The following is a 14925-nucleotide window of genomic DNA, read 5'->3' on the forward strand; positions in this document are numbered from 1 at the left end:
TACTGTATGCTCATTTTAAAAGCTGCCATTGTAAAAGACCCTCCAGGCTTTTTGTTGGCTCCTTTGCTCTTCTTATTAAGAACTGCAAAGCTCCTCTTACTTAACAGTAATTACATGGGGAGGTGGAGAAAAACTAACAAGGAAGAGAGGTTTATTTTTCTAAAGATATGCAGTAAGATTACTTTTAATCAAAACCGCACGTCTATGGAACAAATACGGTATTTTTATTTCATCACCTCAAAACATGATAAATATTTGCAATTGGAAACAATTATGAGTACAAAATCTCAAAATCTAATATTAGGATTCTTATTAGAAAATATGTCTTTACAACGAATTTATAGTCTCTGTATACAACATCCTATCCTTGTCACCAGACAACCGTTAAGACACAAAAATACCCTCAGGACAGCAGCTGGAGAACTTGTCGTATGCGCTCACACTTCTCCAGCAGGTTTGGGTCTTTGGCATCGGAACCATCAAATTCCTTCATAAAAGCTTCAGCTTTCTGCACAGTTATGTCTCGCGCACCACCTTGAAGCCCTTCCAGATAATCCAGTAGAATGGTGAAATACTTGTCTGGAACCTTTAAAGAAAAAAACAAGGAAGAAAAAAACCCTGCTTTATTTTCTTCTCTCTCAATACTCATTCACAATCATGTCAAACCATCACCTGAAAGATAATTAGGAGAACTGCATGGGCTTTTGTGTTTACCAATGCCCACCTCGGAATGGAAGTGTTTCTTGCCAAGGTTCAAGCTGCCGGGAGGGATGGACCGTGGTGAGAGGACTGTCATGTGCTCAGATGGGCAAAGCATCCGAGAGGAAATTATAAGCAGATGTGGAAATGCTGATCAGCAAATGCAAACACTCCCTGACAGTGAACTCAAGGCTGTGAGGGTTGTTGGAAGAAGAAAAAAAAAAAAACAAACCAAAAAACACTAGCCAAATCCTACTTTTGGAAACATGTATGCAAACCTTACCAAATTCAGTGAGAACCGCATGCACATGTCTGAGGAAAGAATTTTGCTGGAATTACCCTCGCCCCTACCCAAAATTATTTGTTTGCTAAGATGAGATACCACCCACCATCAAGCACTTTGACAGAATGCTTATACAAAGGAATAGAATTTAATTTGAAAAACAAATTGAATTCAGACATATGGAAATAATTTTTAAATCCTGCTGACTAAAACTGATAGGCTCTACTAACACGTCTAACATTAAAAGCAGTTTAGTCATCTACAGTTGCATTACCCCCATTTCACGCCCTTTACACTAGCCATCCTACTTTTGGAAACATGTATGCAAACCTTACCAAATTCAGTGAGAACCGCATGCACATGTCTGAGGAAAGAATTTTGCTGGAATTACCCTCGCCCCTACCCAAAATTATTTGTTTGCTAAGATGAGATACCACCCACCATCAAGCACTTTGACAGAATGCTTATACAAAGGAATAGAATTTAATTTGAAAAACAAATTGAATTCAGACATAAACATGTATGCAAACCTTACCAAATTCAGTGAGAACCGCATGCACATGTCTGAGGAAAGAATTTTGCTGGAATTACCCTCGCCCCTACCCAAAATTATTTGTTTGCTAAGATGAGATACCACCCACCATCAAGCACTTTGACAGAATGCTTATACAAAGGAATAGAATTTAATTTGAAAAACAAATTGAATTCAGACATATGGAAATAATTTTTAAATCCTGCTGACTAAAACTGATAGGCTCTACTAACACGTCTAACATTAAAAGCAGTTTAGTCATCTACAGTTGCATTACCCCCATTTCACGCCCTTTCTAATTAACTAGTCATAGGTTAAATTTTAGCTTATCTGGTACAACATACAATTTAAATGATCATTACCTTAAATAATCTTGGCAATATCCTAGCAAAGACTTTTGAATGTTCAGTATTTCAAACCAATGTATTTTCAAAAGTATTAGGTGAACAGATCTACGCTGAAGCATATCTTAACTTTAAGTTGTGTACCTGTGGAACAGGTTTCAGCCAATAAGAGAATATTTTTGCTGTGAATCAGGAGACGTTAAAATGACCTAATCGTGCAAATATTTTTCTCCATGTTTAACTTCACACATGTAACTTTAAAAGGCATACTCGACATGAGTCAAGTTAAACACATACGTAAGTATTTAAAGGATTGGAGACTAATTATTCGAGGGCTGTTTCAATTCTGCAAAGTATCAACATTTCAGAGAAGACAGAGCTTCAACAGATACTTAATTTACAGCTTATTTCTCCATCGCCATTTGGCAGCATAACTTTGATCACTAAAACTTCTCTCACTCCAAAAGAAGAGGAAGAAAGAATATTCCAACACTGCCTTCATCAATCAGGGATATTACAAAGTAATAAATCAAAACCAAAGTCTGCATTCAGCCTCGTAACTTATACGCTATGGAAAACCTTCTAATTCTTCACACAAACACTCTTGTGTTAAAGAAACAATACAGATACAAAAAAAAATATGAATTTTACAGTGACTAACACTGAAATGGATGAGATATGAAGTGTTGCTGTAATATACAAATCAAACACATTTAAACATAATAATAAATGTCTGAATTCTTGAAACCTTTTTACTCACAGTAAACTGGTACTAGTAACAGACAAAAACATTCAGACACAATTTCAGCATGATAGCGCTCCCTTAATGCAGATGCTCAGTACTGGGTTTTTAAAGCTCAGCAACGTTTCTGTGTTTCAAACCTTAGCCAAATTATCTACATAATTTACACCTCTTGTTCTCAGACCTCGTGGTATAGTCATACCTCACTCTGTGGAATTACAGCTGTTATTATTATATCATTTAAGCAAAGTGCTTGAAGGGGCAATTGAAAGCCTGCTCTAAACTTAGAAATACTAAGTGTGCAGACAGACATGTGGCTGCCTGAAGCCTAGAAAGCATTTAGCATTTGGCCCTAAGGATAAGTGCTTGAGTGTGCAAAAAGTCTGATTTTTTTCTTTAACACAGCTATTAGGTTTATTTCAGCAAGAGCTTACAATACAGTACCATGTAGGCAAGATAATATCCTATTTTTTCCTCCTAACTTACACATACAATAGAGCCATAGCAACGACTGGACAACAGAACGTAGAAAGTGCCAGCAAAAAGTTAATGAAATCCAAATTTTAATTCTTAAAATACAGTAGTACGAGAGCTGAAATTTCAGAGATTCTTGGCAAGGTTTTACAAGAAGGAACACAATCCTTCCCTAAGACCAGCTTTTGGTCAGGCTTGAAATTGGATATCAAGATCTCCCACCACGGCTCTGGCAAGTGGAAGTGATGCTTATGGGATTTTATTATTATTCTTTTCTTAAACTGTTTTGACCTTTTTCTTGTTTCTTTTTCTCTCTCACATGCTGACCTTGCCTCTGTTCTAACTAGCTAATATGCACTGGAGCTGACTAATATGGAAATATCACAAAGTTAAATAATTACCGTCATCGGGAAAAGGGGGGAAACACTACAAATTAGTAGCAGGAAAAGAACAGTTATCACTTTTAAATTATACTATGTAACGCAAGAGTTTCCAGACTTTTTAGCCTTGCAGATGCCCACAAATTTACAAAGCAAATACAGGTATCTGCAAAGTGAACTTTAGCTTACTGCCGCCAAGCTTGCTTTTTGTAGTTACCTTCTGAGGAAGCTTCAAAAACCCCTCCGGACCTTGCAGTCCAGAAACTGAAGACAGCTGATACAGTTACTTTCCAAAAATGCTGTGCCAGATGACAAAGATCAACAAATGATCTAGTGTTTATTTTATACTGGATCCTGAAGAAGCATATACAACGTAGGTATACAGGCTTGGGTTGGAAGCTGTCAGCCAACCACCAGATGGATTTTAAAGGGACTTGAAGAAACCTCATGTTGCAAAAGACTTTAAAACCTCAGCTTATTTCTTACAGAAAGAGACCTATCAGTACAGGAAACCAATTCACTCCTTTGCATGGCTTTTCAGTAGGCATCCAAGCGACACCATGAGATCAAAGATGTGGCTTAGGAAGGAAAGAAACTCATGTCTCCTTTTGTATTGTAGTCATGCTTGGATATCCAACAGACTTTATTCTGTAATGGACAGGAAGCCGGATTTGGGTATAAAAAAATATGCGAAAGAAGCTGGTCTGCCCTCCCTACAGTCCTGATGAAGAAAAAGACTTAATCACATGCTTAATTGTAAGCACTTGAGCAGTTCTAACTTTACTGAATCTGGAGGCAGATGTTAATCATTATCTAAAGCTCATATTCAATGCATCTCTGATTATTAAACAGTACAAAATACGTGAATTTAAATAAATCATCGCACTTTCATCAGGTTTAAAAAAAATAGAAAGGAAGTTTCATTTCAATGTTGAGAAATAAGGAGTTAAGCTGTGTTTTGACATAAAACAAACACTACTTACGGTTAATTATTTCCCAGTATATTTCAACACAAAATCCAAAGTAAACAGGTAAAAAACTAAAAACATCATTCTGCCTGTGAAACAATTTCTAGGTAGCTTTAAAGAGCATACCTTGATTTTGAAAGGTTGATAAAGGCTTTCAAAGGAGAAACTTAAAAATAGAAGACAGTGCAAACAACCTAGATACCTACAATCAAATTTGTATTCTGCGACTAATCTTTTTAAAGTATTACACTGTGTGAACATTTTTGCCTTCATGAAACTCTGCTTTTAATTATCTGGTTCTCTAAAAGTATTTTTAATCATAAAGGTAACACCCTACATCAGGTGACTGGCTTAAGAGCTGCTGAGTAATTTGGGTCAGGAAGATTGGTATGCTTCAATGTTTACGTGCACACAGAAAATCAGCAAAAACTAACTGAATGTCAACTAAATGAATCAGTAAGTAAGGCACTGTGCAAATGGCTAGATGCTTGTTCTATTACGCAACAAAATGAATGACCTGAAACCCTCCATTCAATACCACGATGGTCAGATGCTGATTGGAAATTCAATCTCTGTTGTTTCTTAAGTTATGAAATGAATGAATTTCAGTAATGATGCGAGCCTAGCTTCTGGTTATACTTTATGCTTTTTACAATCAACATCAGGTTTCACTTATATTTTAATGAGAAAGCTATTTTAACATCTTGGCAATATGGCTGTACATCTTATATGGAGCCAGAGATATCTGAAGCAATATGAGAATTGTGGTTTACAGTATTGGGTTCCACATTCTGAAATTCAAATGAAGGATATGACTCAAATTCTCAGTAAGCTCCAAATTTATATAAAACATGAATCTGCTCTATTTATGCTTGACATATATCAAGCATAAAAATCTAGCACACACAGGAGAGTGATCACCAACAAAATAAAAAGATTAATTACAAGCAATTAAAATGATTTAGCATTTTGGTTAAAAACAAAGTAATTGATTTATAAATTATTAAAAAATTATTAGAAAAGTGTATGGCTAGTACTAGCAACTTTTGGTTAATAAAGAATAGCTGTAACTAATGTATAAAACTTTATATCATATTTGTTCTGAGAAAAAGCAGCATTAATACAAACCTTCTCTTTATCATACATGTGCAAGAGAAGCCAGGTTTGTCTTGTCTTTTGAAACTTCCATTCTTCTGGGTTTTCAGACCAGCTGTAGTAAATTAAAAAAAAAAAAAATTGCTTAAATGAAATACTGTGTAATCAAAACATTCATTATTCATAAAATATTTCCTACACTGCCTCCAAGTGACTTTGTATGCACGACATGGGAGCTTCATGACACTGTGTGAAACACATACTAGCACACATTTTGTACGAGTGGCAAAAAAGAACACAAGGGACGGCTACCTGCCTTCCGTGCAAAAAGTGAAAAGATTATAGGAAGACACTATGGCCAAGAATGTTATGACTTTTCATCAGAAAGCACTGATTCCTTGAAGTTTAAAATCAAGTCCCACTCCTCAGTTTTGACCAGTCCTCTATGAAAGGTCATTGCCCTCATTTGACCCACGACAACTGAGCACCCCAAATCCTTACCCCAGCTGCAGGGCTACCTGAGTATTTGGGGAGGTGGAGCGGATGAGGAATCAAGTTTGGGTTTCAGAAAGCTCATATTTCACAATAAACTGAAATTCATATGAAATTAAGCAGTCTCTACAGGACTGGAAGGAGAGACTCATGCTGCAACGGCCACCTCAACAATGGCTGAAGCCCATCACAGATGACTGTTAGAGAGCTGAGAAAATTCATTTTTCAGGAGCATATGTTTTAAGGTTTGGATTTGTCTAAAGGCGTGACTTAAATATTGACGTTTACAGGATAGAAAAACGCTTTTTATGTCTTGCTTTCCCCAGGAATTCTGACTCCAATATTTAGCTCAAAACTTCAGGCTGCTTCAATACTGTTAAAAGTGAGTGGGTAAAACAAATTATTAACATCTGCAAATATTCTTTGACTGTTTAGCAAACACATTTTAAATATGCAAAATTTTAGCTGGGTTAAAATGGCACATTTATGTACATCTTGAACGTGATTTTAAAGCTGGTATACTCTGTTTTAGATGAAGAAAGAGACATTTATCTCTATAAACAAATAAGCAAACTAGCGAATCTCACTATAAAATGAAGACTGCTTTTTAAAAGTATGTGCTTGAAAATTAGCATCTTAACATGTACAAAAATTGTCAGTACACTGAAATATCATTTAAAGATCCAGGAGAAAATATATGAGGAGAAAAAACAGAAAATTTTACACTTATTTGATTTTTCTCTAAAGAAAAACAAGTCTCCAGAGGGTAGCATGCAAGATGTCTTTAATGTTCCGGCTTGCTTTACACAGCAACAGAGAGCACAGAAATCAATTGAAAAGCCAGCTGGGTATGAGAATTAGTATTGTTTAAACACTGTCAAGTCTAATAAAGCAAAAGAGTCCTCATATTCGGTGAATGCTGCACCAGCAAATACATTGTTCAGTCAATTCAATGCAATAGAAAAAAACAAGACCACAAATTTGTACAGGAGGGTTTCATGGAAGCTTCTGCAGAAAAACCGAAAGAAAAAAATTATTGTCTTGACTTTCAAATTCAGGATAAAGAAAAAGCAGCAACAACTCATTAGGGTTATCACTAGCTAAATTCAATGAAAATGTCTGTAACCAACACAGAAGGTAAAAATCAGACAAATAACAGTAAACCAGGAAGGACAGACAAAACACTAATAACACTAATAACCACAATCATATTTTACATGCTCAAAATTAAATCCACAAATGAACTGATTTAGAGGTCTCTTCTGGGACACTGTCAATAAATAGACAAACATTTGCAGAACAAATAATGTACAAGAGCAGGAGCCCAAAAGCTGACTGCCAAAAGTCATAGAATCAAATTAAAAAATATTATTATGGGGAAACCATCCTTCTCCCATCATCACCAACCTAGAAACCAAAGTACTTGCCATATAAAGAGCATTCAACCCTTGATGTCACTTGCCTTCACAGCAAGGTGCTCAACAGGACGATGACTGTCAGAACTACAACACCTGCGATGCAAGGAGCCAACAGAGAATAAGTAAAAAAGGCTTTTCTTGTGGGTGTAGTTTGTGGGGCAAGCTACTTGCTCATTTGTACCCAATTTCTCTGTTTGCCAGACAAACACAGTAGCTCTTAACTGAGAAACTGGAACTTCTGTGGGAAGTGACTTAACTTCTATTAGTCCTCTGAAAAAAAGAAGACAATAACGGTGCTTGCTGTTAAAAGAAACCCATTCTTTTATGATATTCATCCTTCTGAACAATTAGATAGAAGATGTTATAGGAAATGCTGTGTATTTGCACAGCATGAAGAAGGAGGTAAGTTTAAAAATCTTGTTTACATTAAATAAGCCTGGAAACAGTTTACATTATAATCTTTGCAAGGTGACAAGAACAAGCTGAATGACAGATCTGTGACCGCATCCTGTGAAAACAGTCCCTCTTCTAATGAAAACCTTTAACACATGTTTTTATTTCTTTAAACTATACTATGTATTTATACATTTGCAATTTTATTCGTTGGTTAGACACACCACATAGTACTCTGAATATTTTATTCTGTGCTAATTTTATGTTTCTGCCACTCACACTATCACCTGAGTACTGTTAGGCATTAACGTGAAAAATACAGCCTGATTTCACTAATCTCCTATAAAGCTATAGGATGTTAAAATATCTTTATTACCTAGTTTATAAACAACTGAGACCAACAAATGAGTGAACTATAAGGTTAATTGCTCTTATTAGCCTATTACCAAAACCATATGCTCTCTTCTACACGTTAAGGCAAGCCATTATACTCCTGCATCTAAGATCCCACATTGACTCACTCTAGTGAATTCTCTTGTAGAAACAAACAAAAGTTTCAGCTAGTCTTCCTGAAAGGTTTCACTCTATATACACCATAATAATTCATATAAACAACAAATACTTTAACATAATCAACCGCAGAAAGTATGTTTGTGCCCATTATAGCACCAGAGCCTCACAAACCGTTTCTTTTGGTTTGCACTCTGTCCTATTAGAATCAAATGCTAAATGAGTATGGTAAAAAAAGTAGTATTTTCCTTAATAGACTATGGGTGTACTCATATTTTCAGAAAATGCTCCCAAGTTTTTAACTGGCACTCTATCCATGGTTGCATCAATCCCTGTTTCTCCCCCTTCAGGAAAATGGTCCTTCTCTTGACCTTAATTCCTATCAAACTGGGCAAAACACTCATGATAATGGATGCGCAATCTTTAAGACGGATAACGTGGCAGTTGCTCCCTGTAATTGGACCCCCCCAACAGTTATTAAAATAAAACTTTTCCACTGATTCCTATGATGGCTTTTTTCCTACTCCTATGACAGCTTTAAAACCTATGGAAAGTATCGCTCCATGACAAAGTGAGAGGGGTATCTCCTTTTATCAGAATGACATAATTAGTACATTTTTAGAAATGCTCAACTTTTAAACTACAAAAGTTAAAGCTTTGTAACACAAGAGGTCTCATTTTGCTGTTTATATGCAGATAAGCTTCCTTGACGTACTACAGCAGTAGAAAAGGCTTTTCCTTTGAGTGATTAAATATACAGAGTAAGACCAACTACATTATAGTTTAAAAAAAACTTTTTATAGACAATCACAACCTCTTTCACAGTTTGAATTAATTTGGTAGCCTTTAGGAGTATCTATGTCCAGATCTAATATAAACTATGGAATTGGATGAAAAATATACATGTATAAACCATGTATTTTTCCAGTATGCCTAGGGCTAATTTTCAATATATTGTACAAACACTAATTGCCTTCTTTACACAGTTAATGTTTGAATCTTTCTTATGAGCTCTAGCTCATTGAAAAAACACATTGGTTGAGTTTAGTTAAAGAGAACTTTTATGTTTGTGCAAATGATCTTCCTAAATGGCTTTGAAATTGAAGATACAGAGGAAATGAATCAAATTAATCAAGCGGCTTAGGGAGTTTTACATTTGGGCTTTTGGTTTTTAGCATGAGAGTCTCATGTAGAAAAGCTGCCCAAGATTCTCACTGGTCTATCTCATAAATGACTTTTAGTCTCTACATTCAAGTAATCTCACACAAATCTGTTCCCAAAACATGGCTGAGTTGTACCTTCCCAGCTGCTCATCACAGATGTGATTTGCCTTTAAAATGCTTAACTACGTCCCTTCTCAACACTGTGACAGAAAATAGGACATTTTCTGAGTATGAGCAGCATAAGCAGGCAAACAGAAGACAAGCGGTAGCATGCAGGGCAGAGCACTCTCTGGGATGTCCTAGCAGAAAGAGAAGGGGAAGGGAAAGTAGTCAAATTGCTTCCAGAAACACAGTAAGAGAAAAACATTATTGTTACAAATTGGATTCAGGAAGGCAACACAATGCATCTGCTTAGACTACTGGCCAGGACAAAACACTACGAAGCTGTCACAATGACTAAATAATCTCGTATGTGTAGAAAAGCACTACGCTGAGAACCAACCATTTTACTCGTTCAACTGAAAAGATTATTGGGTAGGAGACAAGTCTTCAGAAACCAGGAAGAAATAAAGACATGTGGCTGCTGATAACCTTCCAGAAGACAGGAGAGCATAGCTGCATGTGAAATGCAAGGGCATCTGCACATAATTTTGGGTCATTGACTGCCCAGCCCACCTGTGATACACCTTCCAGCCTGGATATCTATCCACGGTAAAGCAGACTGTCACCAAATTTCGATTTCTCCAGCATACAGCCCTGGCTTAGCACCAGGGAATTAATTTGAAAGGTTTCTCCAGCCCTGAGGACCAGGTCAACGTGGAGTCTCCTCTCGCTCTCCTGTGATTTACCCATGAGGCCCCTTATGTCTTACTCTCTCAGGCTTCAGTGAATCTCAAAGGAGGGACAGATCAACAGACCTGGTTGATTACACCATATTCAAGGCTACACTGAAAAGATCTATTGAAAACATTAAAAGTAGTGTACTGCCAACACTATACAGAAATTGTCACATTCTTCTCACCCCATTTATCTGGGCACTTTCCTGCTTTGATACACTCGGTTATTAATCACCCTGGCACCTGTCTTTAAGGATCACTGATGTTCTTCTACATGCCCCACACGGAAGGCTGAACAGAAGTTACGGCACATGATTAAGGCTTGCAGGAATCAAGTTAAGCACTTTATTCCCCAAGCGCTCTGCAAACAGTGCAAAAGGTGTCATTTCGGCACTCACTGCCCTATCCGTAAAATGTGGATAACAGGTGCTTCCTCAATAAAGAACAACCATACTCTAAAAAATTCCCTTAAAGATATTTAAAGCCTTGCTGAAACACTTGGCACTCAAGTGATTTGCTGTAATATTTCACAATGCGATACATACAATAGCAGCGACTTTAAAATACCATGCGCTTATGTTTAAGGCAAGCTCGCTGCCCTTATAAGGCCCGAATTTGGAAACTCTGAACACTGTTATCAAGTTCAATGGTGAGTGTAACGCTACATATGGCCAACAGGTGAGCACGGGAACCCGGCACCTCAAAGAGGCTCCCTGGAACCACTGGAAGCAGCAAGGAGGGAGCAGAAATTTGGCATAAGCTCATTCTTGTGGGAGAAGAGCCATTTTATGGATGGAGGTTTTATATGGATATATAAAAAATATATGGATGTGGATGGAAGTTTTATATATGCCCTATAGTGTACATAGTGAAGTAGGAATAATAATTTTTTGTCCAGTCGTAACACATACAATTATTTAAAGGGAAATGTAAAAGTGTTTATTTTTATTGGGGGCATTCAGAATTTCTTCTATTTCTCTCAGGGGCATTTAAAACGAATTTACTTTTAAAAAGATAGTTTTTGAATGTCTGTCTTTGTCAACACCTGCATGCCCAGAAAGCCGCCTTGCGGTGTGCTTCAGTGCTCAATGCAAGATAAGAGGAAATCTCATTTCAAGTGCGTGTGATGCTGATTTTCCTCATTTGGAAAAAATATCCAAAATTTAAATTCTAAATAGAATTTCAAAGACTTGACTGGAATGGCTGTAGTTAAAATCTTAGACACACTAATCTGTGGCAGGAACTCAAGATATAGACGTAAGAGAGAGTCATAGCCTTTATTTTTAACTGTGTTTTTCTCACTTATGGATGAGACTGTTTATCTCCCAACTCCAATTCCTGGAGAAAGTTAATATATTTATACTGATATTCTCAAATCCAGTTTCGAAGCTAATTAAACTATGACTCAGTTGGAAGCTAATTAAACTATGACTCAGATAAAGGTTTTCCTTATTTTCCTGGAAGAGAAGAAGAGACACTAATGGACCTCTTTTGCCAGAAGAAAACTTTCTAAAATTGAAAACAGATTTTAGAATCAGTGCCACATTTTTGGTTGGAAATCCTGGCACCATTTCTCAATCTGTGGTTTAAAAACAATTTTTAATATATTCTTCCATCTGGTTTAGACGCAGCATAATGACTAAGGACTTGTGAAAAGGCGAGAGAAGGAAGCTTTTTTTCTTTTTTAATTTAGGAATCACACATGCAGGAAGAAATAAACGTGCTTCTTAGTGTCCCATTTCACATTTTTGGTTGGAAATCCTGGCACCATTTCTCAATCTGTGGTTTAAAAACAATTTTTAATATATTCTTCCATCTGGTTTAGACGCAGCATAATGACTAAGGACTTGTGAAAAGGCGAGAGAAGGAAGCTTTTTTTCTTTTTTAATTTAGGAATCACACATGCAGGAAGAAATAAACGTGCTTCTTAGTGTCCCATTTTTGTCCTGATGTCCAATATCAGGACAGATTGTATCTGATTGTATCTGTACAGAAAACTACACAGGTCACAGAATTTTCTTAGAAAGTATTTATAAAGCAAAAGGAAAGGGCCTTTGTGCCTTAAAACAAAACTTTGATTAAATCTACATAAAATGTTTATCACAGCATATCTTTTATTATATGCACTTTTATCACTTGCCATTGTTTGTAACATTTTATATTATGTTTGCATCTTGAAACTTCAGCCAAGCTAGAAATCCCCTTCCTCCCCCACTATAGGCACTGTTCAAACGGAACATAAGACATTCCCTTGAAGAGCTTCGAGTATAAACAGATGAGACAGATGAGACAGATGATAAGTGGAAAGGAAAGTTGACCCAGAAAGTTGTAACAATGCCTCAAAATCATACAGCAGGTCATCAGTAGAGCTCATATCTCTCATATATGGCACAATACATGTAGGGTATCTTACTGTGATTCAACTTGTCAACTTTTCATATACACCAACCTACCTGCAAATGCCACCAGCATTCCTCTGGGAAAAAAACTTGTCAATTTTTTTTTTTTAAATTCTTTTTCTAGTACAGTTATTTAGTTGCCTTGTCAAATTTTTTTTTTTTTTTAATTCTTTTTCTAGTACAGTTATTTAGTTGCATATCTGTATTAGCTTGCCTGCAGCAAAATTGCATTTTGATCTGAAAATATATATAGCAGTAATAATATGCTGAGAACTTTCTGTTGTTTTCAGTAATAACAAAAAGGTCAGCAGTAGGCTTGAAAGACGACAGAAAATATTACTATATTACTAAGCTAAATGTTTTTTATTTTACATACATTCATAAAAAGAAGACAAAGCAGGAGTTGAATTATCACAGAAGAAGAATAAAAAACAGAATCTGAGCCCTTCACAGCCAATCTGTTCTGCTCCTGCAAGGAATATACAACTAAGTGTTATCCCAATGCTGTGCTGAAGTCCCATCTCCTCTCCAGATGTCATCTTTTCTTGCACTTAATTCTGGTCACACTGATGCCCAGACCAGAAATAAGAGAAAGGAAAAATGAAAACAACTATTATGCCTCCCTCCCATGAAGAACATCCTGGGGGGTACAAGGAGATAAAGAGGGCCCCATAGTCTGTATGAAAATCATGTAAGAAACCAGCTGCAAGTAAAATCGTTTTCAAAAATTGGCAACAATCCATTTATATAAATGCTTTCTGATGATCAGATGAGGGATATGCTACCAGACCCAGGAAAAACATACAGTCACTTCTCTTCTCTCTTACCATTACACCACATAACGTCCAACTGTGGTACAGAACACTCCTGCCAAGGCACGGATTCAAGCTTAGCTGCAACCAGTAGCTCATTTTCATTGCATTTTTATTTTAAATCAGCTTTTATAACTTTTAAAAATTCTCCCTCCTAGCATCTCAAAGAAGAATAATAGAAGAGATTAAACAATTAAGAACAAATGAAAAAAATAATATCTTAATCTTAAACTAATTGTTGCATTTCAAAGGAGGGTGTGAAGAGCATGTAGATTGAAATCAGGCTGAAATCACTGCTTCTGACTTCATAATTCCACGTTGCTGGGAGAAGACTAGGTTCTGGGGTGGTTCTCAGCTAGACCAAATAGTGACTGGATTTTACTGCTCACCAGGATAAACAATGCAAGTCCTTTCAAGATAGATCTAGAAGATTCAATTCTATTGTTCAGTGCCACAAAACTACAACAGTAACACCTAGTCATGGGCATACAGCTAGTGGAGCATTAATATACCCTAATCTTGCTCTGGGTGTCAACACAAAAAAATTCTATAGTTTCAGCAGTGCTGGGTCATACCTATACTAGTTATACTTAGAATATTACAGTGTTAATGAAAGAAGAATTAGACAAGCTACAAAAAGCTGCTATGAGAAGTCAAATATTTACTAATGTAATAAAAGAAGTCTGTATAATTTTTAAGGTCTATCTTAAAGCTAGCAATGATAAAAAAAAGTACTTCGGGCTTTTAATAAGAAAACACCAGAAATGTATGAAAGTGTCGTGGTTTTCCATATAGTGATGCTGCAAGAAAACGCTGGAAGAGAAACCGACTTCATGGGAAAATTTATCAGTGAAAGTTTTTGAGAAGGGATGAAGAAATGACTACTTGGAGAAGGATTTGAATACTGAAGATGTTGGCTGATCAATTTTGCTTTGAAGCAGCCAGGATGCCAAAGTGCCAAATTATTGCTCAGTATATGGAGTTGAAAGTTTGTGTTATTTAGTTATTACGCACGGGCTATTTCAAGAAGCCCTGAAGCTACAAAGCGAGGCTGGCACCTTATGAAGGTGTCTAATCATCTGGGCCTCTGATCAGCAACATTGCTGAAAATGCATTGCTTTTTTGTAACCAGATGTCTTTAACTTCAGGTTGGGTGTTTCTGTGCTGTTTCTACCTTTGCAAAGACCTAATGGACTTCCATAGCCAACAAGATCAGAAGTGCTCTTCTGCAGTTCCAAACTCCAGACTAACATTCAACTATAATATGAAAAAGAAATGCTCTCTTGTTATGCTAACGAGATGCCCGTGTGCCAAATGCCTACCTGCGCTACGTCCCAGCACCATGCACATTCTTCCTTTCTGATTCTCAGCATCCAGGACATCTA

At 36.5% G+C, this 14925-nt stretch overlaps 1 protein-coding gene across 1 annotated transcript in view; it reads right to left on the reverse strand.

Annotated features, from left to right (window-relative positions):
* Positions 1 to 201: 201 nt before the first annotated feature.
* CUNH7orf50 (chromosome unknown C7orf50 homolog) overlaps positions 202 to 14925 on the reverse strand; it is a 28421-nt gene continuing 13697 nt past the window's right edge. Inside the window, exons 3-4 of the mRNA XM_009286550.1 lie at positions 5551 to 5632; positions 202 to 586 (exon numbers count right to left, since the gene is read on the reverse strand). Coding sequence (XP_009284825.1) covers positions 404 to 586; positions 5551 to 5632 — 265 coding nt within the window. The 3' untranslated portion in view covers positions 202 to 403. The remainder of the gene's footprint in view (positions 587 to 5550; positions 5633 to 14925) is intronic.

Source organism: Aptenodytes forsteri, unplaced genomic scaffold (genome assembly GCF_000699145.1).
Source record: "Aptenodytes forsteri isolate BGI_AS27 unplaced genomic scaffold, ASM69914v1 Scaffold55, whole genome shotgun sequence".
Taxonomy (NCBI): domain Eukaryota; kingdom Metazoa; phylum Chordata; class Aves; order Sphenisciformes; family Spheniscidae; genus Aptenodytes; species Aptenodytes forsteri.